The sequence below is a fragment of the Accipiter gentilis genome, chromosome 15 (assembly GCF_929443795.1).
Source record: "Accipiter gentilis chromosome 15, bAccGen1.1, whole genome shotgun sequence".
Taxonomy (NCBI): domain Eukaryota; kingdom Metazoa; phylum Chordata; class Aves; order Accipitriformes; family Accipitridae; genus Astur; species Astur gentilis.
The window spans coordinates 12,292,007-12,313,595 of NC_064894.1; the positions used below are offsets into that span (position 1 = coordinate 12,292,007).

Sequence of the window (21,589 nt, forward strand, 5' to 3'; positions counted from 1 at the left end):
CGCTTCCGGGGCCGCCGCCTGATGGGGCCGCAGGAGCCGCCGCCGCCGCCGGGCGGCCCCGCGCTGCCGGCGCTGGAGACCCTGAAGCAGCGGGCGTGCGAGAGCGTGGAGCTGAACGCGGCGCGGCTGGGCGCGCTGAGCCGCGACATCTGGAGCCGGCCCGAGCTGGCCTACGAGGAGCACCAGGCGCACGACACCATGACCCGGTTCTTCTCCAGCCGGGAGCTGCCGGGCGCCGCCTGGGCCGTGCAGCCGCGCTACGCGCTGGGCACGGCCTTCCGCGCCGAGTGGGGCACGGCCGCCCCTCGGGGCCCGGGCCCGCGGCCTCTCCGCGTCGCCTTCCTCTGCGAGTACGACGCTTTGCCCGGCATCGGGCACGCCTGCGGGCACAACCTGATCGCCGAGGTGGGGGCCGCCGCCGCCCTGGGGCTGAAGGCCGCCCTGGAGAGCCTGCCGCAGCCGGCGCCCGTCGCCGTGCAGGTGAGAGCCCTCCCGGGAACGGGGCCGGCGGGCCGCGGCCTGGGCCCCGGCGGGCCCCTCACCCTCCCGCGTTTGTGCTGCAGGTCACGGTGCTGGGGACGCCCGCGGAGGAGCAAGGAGGAGGCAAAATAGACCTGATAAACGCCGGAGCGTTCGATGGCCTGGATGTGGTTTTCATGGCGCACCCCTCGCAAGAAAACGCGGCTTACCTGCCCGACGTGGCCGAGCACGAGTGAGTGAGCGGGGTCAGGTGGAGAGGGCCGGCTCGGCGTGGGCCTTTTCTCCCCTCCCCGGCTAGGGGAGCTGCTTCGCAGGGGGCTGATCTTAGGGCCGGGGGGCCTTGCAGCTGCCCTTCAGGCGAAGTCCGTGCGGTCAGCGAAGGAGTCGGGTCGCTGCTGGGGACACCGAGCCGTTCTTCCGAAGCGCAGCGTTCGGCCCGCTGTTAAAGAGCCCTGACTGCTCTGAGATAGTCTTGCATGCGTCCCTAAGATCAATTCTTTCTTCTGATCTTTCTAGGTGTTTCTTCTTGAACATGCACGTGACTATCCTGTCTGTTAAAAAAAAAATAAAATTAAAATGCAGCTGGGGGGAGTCTCATGGATCGTGGGTCCTTGCTTTCCTGGGCACCAGCTCGTGCAGTCTTCTGCGCACATTTTATTTTAATCAGTTTTGAACGTGTTTCAGGTTTTCTCTCCCGCTTTTGAAAGAGCCAGCCAGCTGAGCCTGACTGCCGTTTGGATCCTTGTTAACTTCCAGACTAAATTTAATTATGGACGTTTTATATCTGTTAACTCTCACATCAGCTTTTTCTTTTGATTCGAAGTAGTTCTTGGCTTTCCTTCCTCCACATATATACTTACTATATATAAGTACAGACAGCAGTCATACTCTTGCTCAGCTCTTTTTTTGCCAGCTAGCCATATAACTCTTTGGAAATCATCCTTTGTCTTCTTTTGATTAGCCCTACCGTTCAGTGACAGCACGTGTTCGTTTGTACTTGGAGTCACTTGACTTGTCTTGAAGTACTCTGTGCTGGATGTGCATAACCAGATTTGTACACAGTACTTGAGGTGGAATTTCCTTAGACCTTACTTAGCTGATGCTGGGACCATAGTATCTCCTTACCATTTTGGAGCCAGCTGGCATGTTTGGGGCTTCCTCTTCAGTCATTTTCAAGCAGTCAACTCTTAGACAAATGCTTAGTCTGTAAGTATGTGATCTTTTAAAACATTTTTGAGCTTCAGTTTGTTCTTTCTCTGCCAGCCTGTGAGGCCATGCTGTTCTTCCTTTGATATTATAAATGTCTTCTGTTTTCATAGTGTTCCAGCTGTCATCTATCAGCAGGTTTGTTATACATTTTTGTGTCACAGTTACTAATGATTCTTGATCCCAAGGTCTTACCTGGCAGAGATTCTGCTAGTAACATCCCTCCAGTGCAACAGCTTTTTCAAAGTACTACATTTGGCTGTCTCTGACTAAATTCTGTAGTATTTAAATAACTGGTTTTCCAACCATTTCTGACTTGATGTACTGAGAGCTGTTTTCAGCATGGTTGTGCTACCTTCCAGCTCCTTTGTGCTTGATTTTATTGGCCATTTTGCTTTTTCCACTGCTGTTCCTGGTGGATAATTTGCTTCTGTTACTGCTAAATTTTATGGTTGCTGTACCTTCAGACTATATTTATAATCTTCAAGATGCAATTTTCATTGATACTTTTGTCCTTCTGTTCATTTCAACTCTTGCAGTAGTCTTTTGAGTTTGATATGGTGAGATTTTGAAGTCTCCCTTCAGAGGTAATGGTTTGCTGTAGGATGCAAGTCCTAAACAGCCTTCAAACCTTGAATGTGGAGGAGGCATGGAACTGAAGTACCAAGTGAAACAACTCACTACCTCCAAAAACTCAAAATACTGAGTTTGTCATGATTTATGTAATTATGAGATTCCAAAGCTACAAAGACCATTTTGTTAATTTGTAATTGATCTTTGGTTGTTTCCAAGGAATTTAAGGACTGGTGATCACAAAGTTGCTAGTATTGCTGTATCTGCAACCTCTGAAAGCTGGCTTGTGCCTAAAGTAAAATTAACATACTGGGATAAATGTGGTGAATACCTGCTGAAATTTGCTGATTCTTATTCACTTATCCTTCACTTAATCAGCCTATTTAATGTTGGTCAAACAGGATCCACGTTCTTCTGCTGATACTCTTAAACTGGCTTAGGGTGTTGTTATTCACCAAAATCCGTTGGTTTTTTTCTTAAAGTATGTGACATTTGCGTAGCAATAGAAATACAGGAAAAGGCATGCTGAAAGAACATTTTAGTAAGAAGCATGTGTTTCTTGGGGAAAAAAATCGTTGCAACATGACTCTCTGCTTTACTTTGCCTTCTCTCCATTTTTTGGAGAATATCCAGGGATCTGTCCTGACTTTGTGAGTTGATATGAGGGGTTGCAGTCTAATGCTTTGGATGTTAATAGATAAGTTTTGTTATCTTGATTTTATAGTTATAATAAATTTTAAGTAAAACTCATACTTTACAGTATGGGATGTATTGTTGTCTTGGAGGATGAGGGGGAATGAAGAGGGCATACTTAATTTGGATTGCAGGCAGTAAGTAGCAGGAGACATTTTCTGCTGCAACAGTACACTCCATTGTGTCCCTCTTGGCTATCCAGTATTTAAGTTCTGCTATTAACTTAGAGCTGTGGTGTGGTTCAGAGCCTGAGGGGTCAGTTCAGGATAAGTGGCTAAGCTGGCATTTGTGCAAGATGGAGGGACAAGCAAGTTCAGGTGGTCCTAGCTGGGTGAGAGACGGGTTGTGCATCTTGGGGCAGTGGGAGCTCTTTGAGCTTGAAGATGGAGTTTATGTAAAGGACTGGGTATTGAGTACAGATTTAGTTAAAATCTCTCCTATTGGTAAAAAAACTAATATTTGTGTATTTGATAAATAGTAATACCTTCTGTTGTTGTCAGTATTTAGTATTTGCCTATTGTGTAGAGTTTTCATATCATTTGAAATATTAAATTATGCTGTAAGGCTAATATAAATGGCCCTCAGATGAAGCAAAGTATGAATTCTTACCGGATGTGTTTAGGTGCAGTATTTTATGACTTCTACAAAGTTGGAGGATAACCTTGGTGCTAGATATCTTCCTTGTTGGCAAGCCTTTCTACCAGCATTTTTGAGGTGTGCAGGGAAAGAACATCCCTGCTGTAGCGTAGTAATGTGTATTTTATACTAGGCTATGCATTTACTACACTTGTAAACTTGACTTTTGTTATTTAGACATGGGTTGTATGTGACATTAATGTGCTTTTGCTGTCATATATATGTACACATTTTATTTAAGTTTGACAAGAGTTAGGACAATCAACTTCTAATTTTGAATCAGAGAAAAGGGTTTGTTACCCTCTGAGAAGAATGTTAGTAACTTTAAGTCTCGGAACAGTCAGGTAGTATAAAAAAATTGTTGGAGAAATTTAATTAGTATGTGAAGCCTGTACTTCTCAGGAAAAGGCTCTATAGTGGTATGTTACCACTAACTCTTTTGTCTGTCTGGCACTTGGTATCATTCTGTTTCATTGGTTTTCTAGGAATCTTTCAGCATGTTCTTGCATTCAAAGATAGTTCAACCTTGCTACAATGTAGTGCCAGGTAAATTGTTCTGCTGCACAAAACTTAAATAACAAATATTTGTGTGAACAAAAGGAACTTTTTATTTTAGAGGGTTTTTTTAGTGAATGAAAAACAAACAAGTAATGCCTTTTATTTCCTAGTGTGACTGTGAAATACTATGGAAAAGCTTCTCATGCTGCTGCTTATCCTTGGGAAGGAGTTAATGCATTAGATGCTGCTGTTCTTGCATACAACAATCTGTCTGTTTTAAGACAGCAAATGAAACCGACCTGGAGAGTTCATGGTGAGATCTTAATTAAATTTAATGTCCAGCAAGTAGGAGTTTAGTCTGCTGAAATACTAACTTATAAAATCCCACAATTTAAAGTATTGTATTATTGCACTAAATTAGTATCGTCACTTCAAATATTATGAAATAGTACCATTTCATTTAAATAGTTTGTCTGTAATCTTTAAAATCATGTCAGTGTCCAGAACTGCTGAAAATAGGCTTATAAGTCAGATTCAAAAGAGGACACTGGTACCCTGGTAGAGGCTATACAGATCCTAAGTCTTTGCACTTGCAGTTCAGAGAAAAAAGTGGTAAGCTTATTTTGATACATGGCCTTGAATTCCTTAAAGTTAACATATGTGTTTTTGCAAATGTGTAAGATTAAATGCTTCTGAAAAATGAAGTATTACTTACTGCATCATTTTTGTAGTAGACATTTCATTAATTAGCCTTTGTTGGAAAGTGGTCTAGAGTGACTGAAGCTTATTTGCTGAAGTACAAAAAAAAAAATGATGGCAGAAGCCTATGGTTCTGGTTAGTAGCCCAATCAACTAAATGTTTACTGGATTCTAGTATTTAATATCTTATAGACCTTGGAGTAAAAAGGTCATTTTGCAGTAAGACATGTTAACCATTAAGCTTGACTTGTATTCCTTCAAAATCATGTGTTTCTTTTTGTACAGTGAGAAAGTTTCAGAAGTTGAGATTGAAGCTGCCCTTTAGCTATAAACCCAGGTTTCCCTTATTACATGCAACACAACTTTTTCCAAGCTGAAATTAAGAAACTGCCATTTCTACAGGACTTCTGAATGTAGAACTGCGTATTTGGAATACTTGTTATGAGCTTAAAACACTTTGAGAAGTTCTGAGCTAGTCATTATACATCTTGGCTGCTGGTGCTGTATAATACAAATGTGTATTTCTCTCCAGCATATCTGGATGGAGTCTGGAAGCTCTAACCCTTGTGATGGTAGATGAAGATATTTACAGTTCTGCTGTGCAGCATACCCAAATGGATTTCAGACAGAGGGCATATCCTCTCTATCCTATTGCTCTGTAGGAAACAAGGCACTTAAGAGTTTTGGTGCCTGAAACCCATGTGTTGCAGGTTTAAGGTTGGAGGTGCATAAGTCTTCTATTGAATATAAGCCTAAACCCCTAAATACTGCTTTCTTCATAGTTTCTAAAGGCTACATGGGTAATGTAGCAAAAAACCAAGTATCCAAACAAGCCTCCTAGAGGTAATACTTCCTGAACCATAGCAGAACTTAAATTACTGTATTGATACAATTTCTGTCATAAATGTGGTTTTCAAACTGCAGATATTTAGAATACTTTTGGGAATATATAAGCAGCCAGAATGAGATTTAATTTTAGGAATGTTTTCTTTACAACAGTGTAGTGGAGATCTTGTGTTGTAGACTTGCAGTAACAGCAGTGGCTGACCTAAGTGATACTAAAAATCTTAGTGTTAACCCACTAACGAAAACTAAAATAATTTTCATTACTTGAAGTCTAGAATTTTGAAGCAATGTTTTATGTACTTAAGTATTGTTGGTTTGAGTTTGATATTTGCTAAGTTATCTTTCTTTCCTGCTTATGAGTGGAGTAAATGTTGCCCCCTTGAAAAATAGGAATGTAGATTTTTTTTTTCTGTTCAACAAGTTGTATTAAAGAGGTGGTAAAAAAAAAGTTCCATCTAGAAGGGCAAACTGCATGCTACTAGTAGTATGCAGGCAGCCTACTTTTAAGCTAGATCTGCTGTCCAGTCCATATTGCAGTTGCTTTGAAATTTAAGTGTAGATGTACTGTTAGACTATCCAATTCCATTTACAAATGTGCTGGATGAGACAAGTGAAAGTTGTTTACTCATTAGGCTACTTGTTTTGAGCAAGTGTGTTGTGGTATGTGTCATGCAAGTTTGCATGGTTACTTGCTGGTTCCTTTCCTGTGATGTCTGTCCCTCTCATCTGAGCTGTTCCTTTTGTTATGGACTAGTACTGATAGTGGTTTAGTTCAGCACTTTGTTTACTTTGACTGTATTCAAGACTGGAAAGGTCTTACTTGAGGGGGAGTTCATAGTCTTAATAGGTTTTCTGCACCAAAAGTAAATATTTGTTGCCCATTTTCATCCTGATAGTGCTGTCTTTTCAGGCTTCAGTGACACACATCAGTGACTTTGTGCAGTATTTCTATTTAAGGTAGATTCTCAGGTTCTAAAGAAAACAAATCTTATTCCATGTACATAAATTGAGGGTAGGAGGCCAGGGAAGCAAACAGCCTGTTGAAAGCAACTAGCTATTAATGCATTGAAGTCTAACGTAGAATTTATGTCTACAATGTTTTGTTGTTGAAATATCTAAATATTGTGATCCTTTATGGTCAATTATGGCCTCTGATGGCATAACTGAAAACTACGTAGTTGTCACACATTTCCTTGAGGGAACACTTTCAACTCAAACTTTCCTCTTGAATAAAATACATATATTATACATTCCAATATTTCTTAAGATCTAGCATGAGGAATCTAATGAGCTTTCTGTGCACTGTGGTGCATACATTACTCCAGTATTGCTGAGAAAGGCAACTTAATTTCTCTCCAAGCTGGCAAAATAAGTTGGAGACATTGTGGTTGAGGAAACCTTTAAAAGTTGGAATCCAAGGTAGCCTTTATAATGAATTGTTTTTCTTTCAATGGCAGCCAGATTACTTTATGACTCTGATGCATTGAATTTCAGGGGATTAATTACAGATGCTAGTTTGGCTTGTCTTTTAGGTTTATAACAGATGTCTAACCAAAGAATGCAATGACATTGTGCTGAAAAACATGTACACATTCCACTTAATCTGTGATGAAGAAACTTTGTCTGCATACTGTATTTTTTACATTCTTTGTATTTCGTGCGCAGCTGATGTTTTGTTGTTTTTTGCTTATATATTTAGTTGTTGAGCAAGGAGTTTCGTGACAGGGCTGAAGATCAAGCAATTGTATTTAACACTGATAACATGACTTCTCCCTTTCTGCAGGTGTAATAAAAAATGGTGGTGTGAAACCTAACATCATTCCTTCTTACACTGAACTAGAGTTTTACTTGCGTGCCCCTTCCATGAAAGATCTTTCTGTTCTGACAGAGAAGGTCGAGAACTGCTTCAGATCTGCAGCACTGGCCACAGGATGCAAAGTAAGAATGTATTCATGGTCATGTGTTTCTGTTATGCTGGAGATAAGGTAGGCCAGAACAGGAAATCGAGGCTTACATTTGTCTGCATGGGGTTTAGCTGAAAGAAATCTAAATTTTTATGATACTATTTGCTATTCTGTTGCTTTGTGTCTTAAAAGAAAGCTTTGGTTTATAAATAGAATGCCACAGAATCATAGAAGAATCTAGGTTGGGAGAGACCTCCAGAGGTCATCTAGTCTAACCCTCTGTCCAGAGGAGGACAAGTTAGAGCAGATTGCTCAGGGCCACGTGGATTTCTGAGTATCTCCAAGGGTGAAATCCTACAGCCTTTCTCAACAAGTGCTCTACCCACCTCCTGGTGAACAATTCTTTTCCTGATGTTTATACTCTGACTGAGCACAGGAACAGGTTACCTGGAGAGATTGTAGTGTTTCCATCCTTGGAGATAACTCAAAAGCTGCCTTGATATGGTCCTGGGCAATCAGCTCTAGGTGACCCTGCTTGAGCAGGGGAGTTAGAGAAGACCACCTCCAGAGGTGCATTCCGACTTCAACCATTCTGTGATTCTATTGTATCTAATAGGAATTTTCTTTGTTGCCTCTTGTCATATCACTGGGCATCTCTGAGAAGTCTGGTTCTGTTGTCTTTGTCCCCTCCCCATCTGATAACTGCAGACAGCAATAAGATTTCCCCCTGACCTTTTTTTCTGAAGGCTCAACAAATAAACTTTGTTCAGCCTTTCCTTGTATATCATGTTCTCCAGCACCCCAATCATCTTGGTGGCCTTCCCCTGGACTAGCTCCAGTCTTGATTTGAGGAGCATAAAACTGAACACAATACACCAGATGTTGTCTCACAGAAGTTGTCTGCATCAATAATAAAGATATTAAAACAGTAATGGCACCAGTATTGATTGCAGAGGAATGCTGCAAGTAACTGGCAGCAATTTGGATTTTTGTGCCACTGATCATAACACTTTGAGCTTGCATGTCTTCTGTGTCCTCTGAGCCAGAGTGGTCATCATGAAAAGCTAAGCTTGGTCATGCGCTGTCTGCTCTTCTGTGAATATATGCTGGATGTTCAGAATCGCCTTGTGATTCATGTGCCTGGATGTGGGTCTTAGGAGGATTTATTTGCTCTGTAATCCCTCTGGGAGCTTGAGGATAGGACAGTCTGACCAGTCCGTAATTTCGAAGATCCTCCTCTTAGCTGTTCAAGGTGGATGTGACCTTTAGCTCTTTTTCAGTGAGCTGGAGCATCCCTCTATTTCAGTGACATTTAAAAAATGATAGCTCACTGATTGCATTGCTGCTTCTCTCTTACTCAGCATCCTGGTCCTGTGTACATACAATTTCAAGAGCCCCATAATATTTTTTTTTTGCTGTGGGTGATGGTCCCCCCCCTACATATGGTGCTAGGCTCAGAGACCTGGGAGGCTTGATGGCAAACCTTACCAGTAGGAACAGACAAAACAGGTATTGAGTTTTTTGTCTTTTTCCATGTTCTTTGTCACTAGATCCATTGCCCCATTAAACAGCAGGCTCATGTAGCAACCAAATGTGAAAAATTGAGTGACTTCTCAGTTAGCATTCTTATTTTTTTCTTTTAGTAAATGGAAGTGTCTCCTGTAGCATGTTCAAGCAATATGATTACCTTGCACTGTATTGCTATGATAGGTGGTTCTACTTGCTGCTCTGTAGTTACAAGTTTACGACTAATACAGCTGTGAAAAGAATCTATGCTCATCAGAAGAAATAGGTATAGTGTATATGAATGAGCTAGTGAGTTTTAAGGTCTATTTGAGGCATTAGGTGCTGGTTTTGTAGTATGGCTGCTCCACTCTAGCTGGAAAAGGATTTTAGAAAGTGCACTTTACGCAGAATGAAACTTAAGATCTCTTTTGAAATTTGACATTGGTATGTTTTTTACATTTGTTTTCAAACTTCTTGCCTGTGTGAAGTCATTTCATGAATGGTTCTAAACAATTGTAAAATAGAATTTGGTGAAAGCCTAAATTGATTTCTGTGTAGTTTTAATAGTGCCTGCAGTGGAAATCATTAGATGGTGTTACTGGAAATGTTTGTTTCCAATTTTTGGAGATGCTATCTGTGAAATCCATGCTTCTGGAATTTGGCTGCCTGGTGCAAGCTTGACACATCAGCTGTGTTTTGATCAAGAGTAATATTTGGCAGAATGTTGTATTTTTGAAAGAAACTTAGCACTTATGTCTCTTTTGACATCGGCTTGAAGTATGGATATGTACTTATTTTTTCTGGTCTTTAAATTCTTTATGTTAAACTGGCTTAAGTTGGAGAAAAATTTCTAATTATTTGGGGTTTTTTGTCTAGGTGGAAATAAAAGGTGGTGAAAATGATTACTACAATGTGCTTCCAAATAAGAGCCTGCAGAAAGTTTACAAGGAGAATGGAAAGAAGCTTGGAATAGAATTTATATCAGAAGACTGTATCTTGAATGGCTTGTCAGGTAACTCCATCTGGGTTTTTTGTTATGACTTAAGCTTAAGTTGATCAACTCTAAAGTGTATAAAATAATGGAATAAAGCTAGGTTAAACATAGTTTGGTGAGAAGAAAAAGCAAAATTAGAAAGTTTAAGCTCTGTAAAAGGATTGTACCTCTAGCCTGTGTTTCTGTATTTGTTGTAGAATCTAAGAAATTTTCCCAACATGTATGAAAGGCAGTAGTAATTTTCTGATAATATTTCTGAAAATATTTCAAGAAAGAAGCAGTTTGGGCAGAGGGATGGAAGGATGAAAAGCTAAGAACAATCTTACTGAGAAACATGAGGGTGTGTAATAAATTGCGACTAATTCCGTTGCTTTGAAATACAGAATCCTGGTTTGCTATGAATGGAGATGAGATGTAGTTTTTAGGAACCTTGTTTAATAATATTTTCCAAGCTTACATATAAACAAATTTACTAGCATCTAACTAATATTTTAGACAGTTTAAGTGGAAATTTAAGCATCTTGGTAACTATAATTTAAAACCTCTTCCATTAACAGGTAATTCTATGCCTCTAATTTTAGTTCACAAGTTCAACAGATTAGTTTTTCAAAGGGTGCTGTTCAAGTAGATGTTCACTTCTGGGTCTTGACTATGTATCAAACTATTTCACTTGGTGTCTCAGAGCTATAGTAATAGGAATATGAATCCTTGAATGCTTAGGTGGGTTTCTCATAACCCTTAACAGTTGGGTTTTTTTCAGAATCTTCCTACAGGAGCTCTGTTCAAGTCTTAACCACTGCTGATATTTTATAGCCTTCACTACTGATCATAACTGTATATAGAAATGTTTTTACTCCACTCATGTTAAAGGTTTTTCTCTTTGGTTAGAAGGAAAAGATTGTTCTCAGAAGTTGTTATTCTAATTAGTTTGATTGCGGTACTAATCTCTATATTAACTGCAGACTATCTTTGGACAGTTGAGATCTTGGTGTTTGGGGGCAGACTTCTCAAGTTTTGGGGGTTTTTTTGGGTGGGGGAGACAGCATATCTAATGGTATTCTGGTTGTTTTTCTCCATTTCTTACTTCCCTTCCAAATTAAGGCAACAGTAGCTTATTTTCTTCAACTGGTTTGTTGTCTTGGGTGTAAAAACAAATTATAACTAAAGGCAGATTCCTTTTTTCTTCAGTGTGGTACAAGTAAGATTTACTACTTGGCTCATTTACCCTAAGAAAGGGGCTGAGGAACCTTGCTTAGAATGTTTACTGTGAAACTTCCTGGAGCTCTGCTAGTTGCTTCCTTCAAACCATTGTATTAAGGGTGAAGATCATGAATACTGGTGATCTTGCTGTTTCAGAGGGCTTCAAATGAACTTAGTACAGACACCTAATTGTAATAGTGCTTTCATATGTAAGTTACATGATATGCTAAATGTTAACCATTACCTTGCTTAAATTGAAACTCCCCATATGCCTGTCCTGTCCTTAAATTGCTTGTCAAAATACCAAAAATGTCAAAATATGCTTGAGCAATTGTGGTTTTTATCTCACACTGCAGTAGGCTTTACTGAATTTTCTTTCCACAGCTTCTGCTCTGAGTTTTTGCAGTGGGGATTCAGGAGTGCTAACAAAGCACAGCCTCCAGAGACATAGGAGTGGAATTTTGTATGCTACCCTTTTTTTGGGGGGTTGAGTGTTTTGTCTCATCTTTTTCAAGACCTCTATTTCTGTTTAGCTTTCATGTGGTTTTCAATGTTTTCTTTTAGGATATCAGTTTCTTCTGTTGAAAGGGAAGGAAGATAGCTCAGTTGCTTCTCCATGTCTGTGCAGCAGAAAAGTCGTTAACAGATGAGCATACTCGCTGCCACCTCTACATGGGTATTAGTATCGGTCTGCTTACAGGTATCGCTTTAGGCAGCTAAGCATTACAAAGAGTTTCTTTAGTCTAAATCACAGTACCTTGTGTGTGCCTCGTGCACACTCCACTCATTTGGCACATGGCCAGGATGATGTGAAATAATGTGAATCTGAGTTAGCTTTGACCAGGTGCCATGACCTGTTTCTCCTTCTGGTGGTAGGGTAACTCTACTACAGGATATTGAGAACCTCCCAAAGCAGATGGCTTATTTTAGCATGCCTTAGTTGAGGCACTCACGCTTGTGATAACTTACTTGGATATATTTAGCATTCATGGGGTTCATTGACTTCCTGTGCACAAAACTGATATAGATGATCTTGGGAAGGAGCTACTATGTTTTGAAAACAGCATTTTTGAAGCTTGGGGCTGTGTATAAATGCTTCCTGGAATCTTTTGCATTTTCCCCTCCATTCATGTTTGTGGTAGTACTGACTTCCATTATGTGTTCAGTGACTTGGACAGGCTTCAGTATTAGCTTGGGGATACATTTTTGAGAGGCTGGAGCTCCCAATACCTTTCTGTTGCAGATGGCGCACAAGTCTGTATGTTGCATTGATAACCATGCAATTATTTATGCTTCTAGAAGGAATCTCAATCTGTACATCTCTAGCAAGCATCCCCCCAGATGTTTGTATGGGAACCACTGGAATACCTGATGTTTTAAGCATGCCGCTAGGTTATTACCACTAAAGGATATAACATCTTTTCTGATAAAGGGGAAGATTTGACTGTCACATTTTTATTAAAATCTGCCTGGTTTTTGGCTTGGTAAGCTCCCCATTTTACTAGAAAATACAAAGTTTAAATCCCTTACATTCAGCAAAAATAACTTGTAAACTGGTAGTAGATTGGATATGGATATAAATTTAAGTGGAATTACATGACCGAGAGGTGGGATGCACTGGAATTTCTAATGCTTCATTTACTGAGTGAGAGCAGGGAAGAAGGCCAACACAGTCTTTCCTGCAGTTTGTGTATTGGGACTTAGTAAGGCAAGTCTAGAACTCCTGGTTTAGTCTGGAGTAGGCAGAACTTCTAGACTTGTGGTTTGTCTTTCCAGACTGACCAAAGAATGGATCAATAGTGTAGGCTATGGAAAATTAGGATAACTTGTTGCTGTGCCAAGAGTTGGATTTTCTTCAAATGTATACTGAACTTAACGGAAAAGATCATGGTTTTGTACAAGCCTTGCTGTTTGTATGCAGAGCAAATAGCAAGCTAGTCTTGTCCTCTTTGATCATATAATGTAGGCTCTGTGAACTTGCTTTTAACTATATGCTTTCAGGCAAAATCTGTATGCTTCAGTCATTTCAATACTAAGTCTTAAGGCATTAGCAATATCTTCTCTCCATAAAGTATCATGATATGGAGGCTACCCAATGTGTTACAAATAATTTTAAATCTTTGGAACAGTCATTTGATATGCCATTGCTAAAGAAAAAAATTCTTGCCGCTCTGATTGGCCTCAAAAAAGTTAGCTGAGATCCTAGTTGGTCATCCCTAATTTTCCCGGCTATGAAACAATGCTTCCTCTGGTATCTGAATGTCACAATAACTAGTATGTTGATTTCTCCAGCTTCTAAATGTCATTTTAACAAATACTGAGTGGATTGCTTGTTTGGGTAAAAAAAAAGGCACTTGGGAAGTAGTTGCAGACTCTTGGATAATGTACTCTGAAGGATTCTACTACTTCTGGATGGTATCATTAAATAGATGAGGCAGTGCTGTGAGATAGGTACTATCATGAGCTAACATACTGAAAGTGCTAGTCAGGCATAAAAGAATCATTAAAATCTGCAGCATTGCTATCAAGAATTTTTTTACATCTACAAAGCGCTAATGTTTTGTCTGGAGTTTAGTTATGATCTTGTTATTTCAAGAGTGCTTGTGCTGTTAAGGTTTCCATAACTGAGAATATTCAAAAAGCACAGGAAAAAATAGTTGTCCTTAATTTGTTTTTGTTTAAAGGTAGATTGTTCCTACTTCACAGTCCCCTACCTAATGCTGAATATTAGCATACTGGTGAAAAGCAGGAATTGTTGGGCCTGGTTCTAAGGGCTGTAGCAGGAAAATAGCTGAACTGCTTGAAATTCCAAGGTTTGCAGCTTTCTTTGTTTCTGAATTAACAGCTTACTATCAGGAGATGCTTGATAAAAAATTAACAGTAAATGGAATAGCAACATGCTGGTACATCTTCCTTGCAGTCCAGTAACTGATTATTGATCAGAAGCGCACTGGAGAGCAGCATCTGAGGATGGCTAGTTAGGGAAAACATCTCAGGGATGGGAGATTTTTGTATGGACAATGACTCATTAGAAATGCTTTTATTTTAGTACTTGGGGCAAAGGATACTCCATTTTAGATAAGGGCTGGAGATAATATCTATCATACATTTTCTTGCAGCATTCAAAACTCTTCAACACTTGTTCATTAAGAAATTTTTCTATGCTACTTCTAGGTTCCACGGACTTTGGAAATGTTACATTTGTAGTCCCTGGGCTTCATCCTTATTTTTATATTGGCTCTGATGCATTGAATCATACTGAGCAGTACACAGAAGCTGCAGGTGAGTGGAAGTGAAAAGGTTTAGAGGTTTATATTTGGAACCCTTATGCACTGTATGGACTGGTTGCTGACTCTTCAGTACAGCAAATCTAGAAACTATAAATATTTCAAATTACAGAGGGTTAAAGCTTTCACATGCTTTTATGGTATTCAAAGCTACTGTGTAGTAAATGTATGAAAGTATAAGTACTAGATCTGAAAGTGGCTGCATGTGAATACCCCTAGAGAAATGGAGTTGCTTTCTTCAAGCATGACGGGATCTCAGCTGAATATAGACCCTGAAATAATTAACTTAGTCAATTGTAGAGTTGCAGAAAAAAGCTGACAAAATGTAGAATTTCTATTTTTGTGTTTAAAGTTAAATGTATATGGGAAGGATGACCACTCCTTATACTAAAAAGCCTGACTTAGTATATCATCTAGACAGAAGAAATCAGGATTATCCCTAGAGGCATATTCAGAGTTTCTAAACATGAGCCAAAAGATAAAAGCAGTTTTTACTCCTAAAGCACAATACTCTGGAAATGTGATAGAGATAATGGTATAGAACTCTGCATTTTCTACAAAGGAAAATGTGAACACTCATTTCCCTGTTTTTAGTCTTAGTTGTTTACATCAGTAGCAGAAAGTTAAGTACTTGATGTGAAAATTCGTTTTGAGGCATCAGAAGATAGGTGTACTTCATGCAAGTAGAATTTTAAGAAACTTCTTGCAATTGAAACTTGAAGATCTTATTTTATAGAATATTCCTTATGCGGTGAGCTAGTGGATTCTATCTAATACTAGTAATCTAACCTGAAATTTCTCTTTACTTTTTTCTTCAGGGTCACAGAATGCTCAGTTCTATGCTTTGCGCACAGCAAAAGCTCTGGCAATGACAGCACTGGATGTCATTTTCAAGCCAGGTCTGCTAGAAGAAGTCAGGGAAGACTTCAGACAGGTGAAGCTAAAAGAAGAGGAGCAAATAAATCCAGTAGAACCTAACAAAGAATCTGGCATTGGCATAGGAGCATGTGCATCACATTAAACTTTATTAAACCTCTCTCAGTAGGATTGACTTAATGGAGATGCTCCATTTAAATCCCAGAAGGGGCTGGATGAACACATAGCTGAAGAAATGTTCATTTTTCTTTTTGGACTTTAGGAGAAGCAAATAGTATCATTGCTTTAAAAAAATGTGCAATTTCATCTAGCTGTAATGTTTGCTGTATTCAGTATGGTGATGAATTTCAGAGAGAGATCTCAAATATGTTGTCTTTAAGTTGCAATGTAGAAAAAATGATAGTGTTTAGATCCCTTGTCAGTGATTTTCTGTGTATTGCTAAAGTAATATAGGGGAAACACAGCATGTACATGGAAATTCTTGTTCTAAAATGAGCACTGTTCACTCGGTGATCACAGGGGGAATCTGATCTAAGAAGCATTTTTCTCTGGCCAGTCACTTTTTCTTGGGACAAGATAGAGGCTTAAAACCTGAGCTGGTTTCACTGGAGAGAAGGGTATATGTTTGGAAGCATGCCTGGTTTTGACAGTAGTAGCTTCTAGCAATGGAAGAGAACGGCTTGTATGGAAATGTGATCTGTAAAGGTTGATTGTTGTGAGATGCACTGACCTTCCTCCTCATAAATTTTGGAGATGTCATGGAGAAGTCGTTGATCAAAAAAATCGGAGAGCAACTAAATGTTCAACACATTTAAACCACTGCAGGGAAAATGCAAGTGCATCTTTAAGTTCTACTCTAAGGCAATACAAGTGTCCACACAAGGTGTTGCACTAACTAAACTGATCTGAAGAATATGTATAAACTTAGCTAAACCAGGGGAAATCTTCATAAAGATTCAAGTGTGGTACTGTGAAGCCGTAAATGAAGGTGACCTTAAACTGGTTGTGTGCATACCCCTGTAGTAAGCTTTGAGAAGCTTGCACTGAGGATTGCTTGTGCAGTAACTGGCTTCTCAAACCTCTTTGTTCCCATATCCTAAGCAGCAGATCTGTTAAGTCTTGCCAGTTGTCCTTTCTGTGTGTTATGTTACTAGTCTGTTTAATCTTTGTTATTTTGCTTCCCAGAGGTGTTAATGTTGCAGATTTTATCTAGGTAGTGTTCTGTGTTTCCAAACATGTTAGGAATTTTTTTAATTTGCTTTTATTTCTTTTGTTCAGATACAAATTGCTGAGTCAGTGGACAGACTGAGTGGAAAAAGCAGCTTACTGGTTAACATTTTCTAAGCATAGGTATTATAGTAAGCCTCTGAAAAGAAATCAGGCAAACTGTATTTCCCAGGAAGTCAGAATAACCAGGATAATTTCAGAAACCTTGTTTTTAACAGCACCGGTTTCTAAATGGTAAACTCTAGAATTGGAACTCTCTGTAATTGGAATTTGTATTTTATTAATTTCTATATTCAATTTCTAATTTTGGAAAAAAAGAGATTCCTAATCTTGATTTAAATGTGCACTGCCTCTGCATTTCTGTGCACTTTAACACAGACCTCCAGCTGCCATTTAAGAATTCTATTAAGACTTTCCCTTCTTAGAAGGCAGAAAGTGTGACTAGGCTGGCTTCTGTTTGTATGTCACCTAGACAGTGTAGACAACATAATTTGACAGTTTTTAGGATTTCTGATACTTCAGCCTCTGTCCTTGTAGTAAAAGGACACAGACTATCTGTTGATACATTAAATGCTCAGTGTCTTTGGAAAAAGGGAGTAACTTTTTATCTGTTTGTGTAAGAACTAGAGGCACAATTGTAGGGGTTTGTTTTGTGTTATAAGCCAGTTATTTGAAGAGTTGAGCATGACCATAAGTATTCCAGGTTACAGGATGGTCCTTACTTGCACCAGGATCCTTGCTTTCATTACCAGACAGTTTTGACAGATGAATGCATGAAACAGGTTAGGGTTGGACTCTGAGCTGTAGGTATGTCCAGGATAGTAAGTTGGATACTAAATCCAACTGAAATTTGGTCCAAAGTTTGTCAAAGGAACATTCTCCTTAACTTTTAATGTAAACCCTGTTTTGCCAGTTCTCAGGCACAATTACAACTCATTAAGTTCTACTGGGTTAACAAGCTAGTTTATGAACTTCCTTAGCATATGTGGCTTTTTATTTTCTCCTACATGAACTGCTTAACTTCTTGCTTTGCTGTTTTTAAGATGGAGTGTTGGGATCCCAGTGATAGCAATACATGCTGTGTTGTTTCCTACAAGCTGATGTGCATTACAGCCTTCTCAGTTCTCTTTGTCCAGTCTAGCTGGCTGTTGGCTGCATCATGTCCGAGATCATTCAATTAAACATTTCTGCACTAAAAGCATATCTTATTTTTGTTGTACTCATTGCTAGAATTAAAATGAAACTGAAGTACTGATTAAAGAGGAGTTGATATCAATAAAGCAATTTAATTGTGACTGAATTTTCTTGTCCTTTGATTAGTATTGGGATGCTGCATGACTTCATTTAAATAGCGTGTTTGATTCCCCCCCCTGGTTTGGTATGATTATGTAAGAAGGTGTTTTAAGCTTTCCATTTTAGTCTGCCCTAGTGAGCAGTTTTTGTGTGAGGGTTAATGCTTTTCAAATACAATATTTAATGGTAGTCTTTATAATCTTAGGGCTGTTTCAACTATTAAAACATGTTAGAATTCATAGAATAATAGGAATGGTTCTTGGAGGGCTCTCTGGAGGATCTCTGCTAGGCTAAACCTGGTCCAGACTGAAGTGGGATTATCATCAACACTAGGTTAGGTGAGCTTGGCTTCATTTGCTGAATCCTGGAAGCCTCCAAGGATAGAGACTTTTCAGCTTCCTGAGGCAAGTAAATTCCAATTTGTGTTTCAGAATGTTTGTTTTTAATGTCCAGAACTAAAGGAGTTTCAGATTTAAAGTTAGGATTTTACTATCATAATGTTTCTATATATAAGAGAAATTTATTTCCTGTGGGAATAAAACTCACTTTAATTTTCAGTAATTTCTACTCATAATAAATCACATGTATATGAAATATCTGGCATGGTTTTTAAGTTACCCTAACTACAGTCTTCCCCAAGCTGTTTGTAATTTAAGATTATTGGAATATTTCTCAAGAATAGTGCTTGCAGCAGTAAATCAAAATGTGTAGGTAATAAACTGTAATTGCTGAAATTATTCTGAACAGCTGATAGCAAATCACAGCTATTTAAGGATGAGGTGATTATGTCCAGACTTTGTGAAGAACTAAAGCCTCTGCCAGCCTACCAAGCTACAGTGTTTCCTTATTTAATATCTGTCCTAGAACTTGAGTAAAAGATATGCCTGGTTTAAAACAGACACCCCCCCCCCCCCCCCCCCCATGAAATGTGATGGATTTCTTCTTATGAGGATTTAAGGGAAAGAACTTGTAACCTGCTGAGTTAAGCTATCTGGTGTTGAAGGGTCCAGCAGCCTTTCTTCATCAAACAGTAAATGGGGAGCAGCTTTAAATTCCTGTGAATTGTATTTCTGTAATTGTTTCCTTCCCATTGTCTGAGTGCTCTGTACATGGTTATGCTGCAGTCTCAAAGAGCAAGACTGTGTTCCTCTGAAGAGTCGTAACCCATTAGCTGTTGAAGTTTGTCTAGTATTTGTTGAGCAATCTTCTCATAACTTGCTAATAGCATTCTTTAAAACAGATTTTTGTTGAGAGCAAAGTGCTTAGGATTAAATAATTTTAAAATAAAGTCAGTGTACATGATTTTGTGTTTCTCCCTAAGGTTTATGATTTCTTGGTCCTGAAAGCAGCAGCCCTCCACAGAGCCTTTGTCTGCCAGCCTGTCTGGTTGACTGCTGCTGGCACCCACATTTTGTTTTTATTGGGGAGCAAAAGTGCACCTCTTAAAAGTTCTTACTCAATTTTGGCTTAGTAGAGAGTTTGGGCAAGATTGCTGCCATTTTAGTCTCCTTTTGGCGCTAATGGAAGCCAAAAGTATCTGTCAAACTCATCAAAGATTTTTCTCAGCCATAGCTGCATCTGAATGTCCTTATTTAAAAATACAGTGAGAAGCCAAATGCCTTAGTCCTTGGAAAGAATGAAGTCCACATTGTTATGGATAGTCTTGGCCATTTATGCAGTGCTATCATTTATGATTGCTCTACAGTACCTATAGAAAGTTATATTTTCAGATGTTTAGTCTCAAAAGTAACTGACAAATGTAGTAAGAGCTCATCTCTTAGCTTCTCAAGACCCTGTCGAAGGATAAAACCCCACGAATTGTACTACACGTTCATCAGAATTACAGTGCTTGAGTCTTGTTTCATAACAACTGCTTGATAAGTACTGAAAATTCATCAGGAGTTGTAATTTTCCATAGTTTTCCTATCTGTATGTACTTTTGGTTCTGTGAGACTAGAATGTGCTTCATGCCCTACAATTTGTTAGGCTTTCAGGGATTTGTTTCAGCATCTGGAGGGCCCTGGGGTGTTGTACTGCCACTGAGCTACTCGTGTCCTGTGGTGGAACATGCAGTACAGGTCCTCTCACAGTTGCTTTTCGTTTCTCTTTGCTGCCTCTTCAGTGCTCCATCAAATACCATGTTGCCATAGGAGCAAGTGCGGGAGAGGGGAGTCCCAGGGGTTTTGACTTGCTCTTCGGGGCTTGCAGGGAATTTGGATCTGTTTTGTGCTGGGAGAATCACGTGCTCAGACATGCGGCATGTAGAAAGAGAGGGACCTAAGGGGTTTATTATTGTGATAATATCCTTTTACTGGGGAAAAAGAGAGATCACTGATCTTTCTTCATGCCTTCTCACTATTCTGTCTGTTGCTGACTGAAGTTTGCCGCCTTGCTGCTTCACCCTATCAGTAATTATCAGCATCCTTAAAGACTATTAAAGGCTTCAGTCTCCAAAGCTCTTAATCTAGACGTGCTCACAGGCAGAACTTGTGTTTATCCATAATCCACACAGACCTGCCAACATGCTTCAGCTTCTAAAAAACAGCATCATCCCAGGCTGGGCTTTGGGTTAACCTCCAAGAAACTGGTCTGAATTATAAAGTATCACCATAAGCAAGAAGAACGAGGACGGTAACATACACAGTCTGGGGTGGAAAGCTTAATGTCATCTCAGGGATTTTGAGTTTGCATGCAGGCTTTTTGTCAGAGCCCTGCCTGTGAAATCCCAGGGCTCTCCAGCCCTACCAGTATTGCAGGATTTAAGGACATTTGGTATTTGACTGGATCAGGTCCTGGGCAAAAAGGTCTTACATCCATGTATAAACTCACAGAGATCATTGTTTTAAAGGTAGAAAACACACAGTGCTGTACAAATGTGAAGGTTTATTGTGATTCTGAGTGTTTCTAGAAATAAATGAAAACAAATCACTCTGATTTATTGTGAAATGGAAAGGAGCAGAGTGTTAATGACTGGATACAAGACCCATACACTGAAAGGTTAAAAGCCAAAAAACTGTGTATGTGAATATGTTTAAGGAGTACAGTTGTTGATAGCAAACACTGGCTGTATATGACATATCCTGTACTTATAGAATACATCTATATACACATTTACATAAGACTGAAAAGGCACTAGAATTTCCCAAATAAAACACAAGTAAGTTAACAATGTAAATCCAAACATGGAGGTTGGGGAATCTGTTTAGGGAGAAGTGCTGGAAGGGAAACTTTGAAAATCACATGGGAAGTTAGAAACCAGTCTCCCACTGAAAGCCAGGGAATTCAAAAGTCCACCCCCCATTTGTATCTTCAAAAGCTCCCTTAATATACTGGCCAGATGCCAAATAATGTATGTAGTATGAGACTAATGAGTCTATAAAGGAATGTACAGTACTGCAGCAAACTACATAGCATTAAGCTTCTTGTGAAGCTGGAGAGCTTACTGTAAAATCTGGCACTCGTGTTCATGCTGTTCTTAAATTGTAGAAATAATGGGTTCTTACAATATGGAGAATCTAAATACATTCCTGTGCAAGTAGTGCCCAAGAAATCTTGGAGCTATTTGTGGGGGAAGGTGTCATCGGAATAAGGAATAAGGTAGGGTGGCCAAACCTGGTGGCCAGCCTTTCTTCTGCTTTTGCCAGAGCGACCTTTCTACCTTTGGAAATGTT

At 39.4% G+C, this 21,589-nt stretch overlaps 1 protein-coding gene across 5 annotated transcripts; it reads left to right on the plus strand.

The window, feature by feature from the left end:
- PM20D2 (peptidase M20 domain containing 2) lies at window positions 1-17,920 on the plus strand. 5 transcript variants are annotated; one of them, XR_007508268.1, is made up of 7 exons: window positions 1-480; window positions 564-712; window positions 4,257-4,399; window positions 7,415-7,569; window positions 9,918-10,053; window positions 11,800-11,935; window positions 12,535-14,512. XR_007508268.1 is itself a non-coding variant. In XM_049818355.1 (7 exons), exons 1-7 carry the CDS (start codon window positions 22-24, stop codon window positions 15,541-15,543), a joined length of 1,353 nt encoding a protein of 450 aa, XP_049674312.1. In that variant the 5' UTR covers window positions 1-21; the 3' UTR covers window positions 15,544-17,920. The 5 variants fall into 5 exon arrangements, 2 of the variants coding, with proteins under 2 accessions (XP_049674312.1, XP_049674314.1); XR_007508270.1 differs by having other exon boundaries at window positions 14,410-14,511; XR_007508269.1 differs by having other exon boundaries at window positions 11,800-12,719; window positions 14,410-14,498.
- Window positions 17,921-21,589: the final 3,669 nt, after the last annotated feature.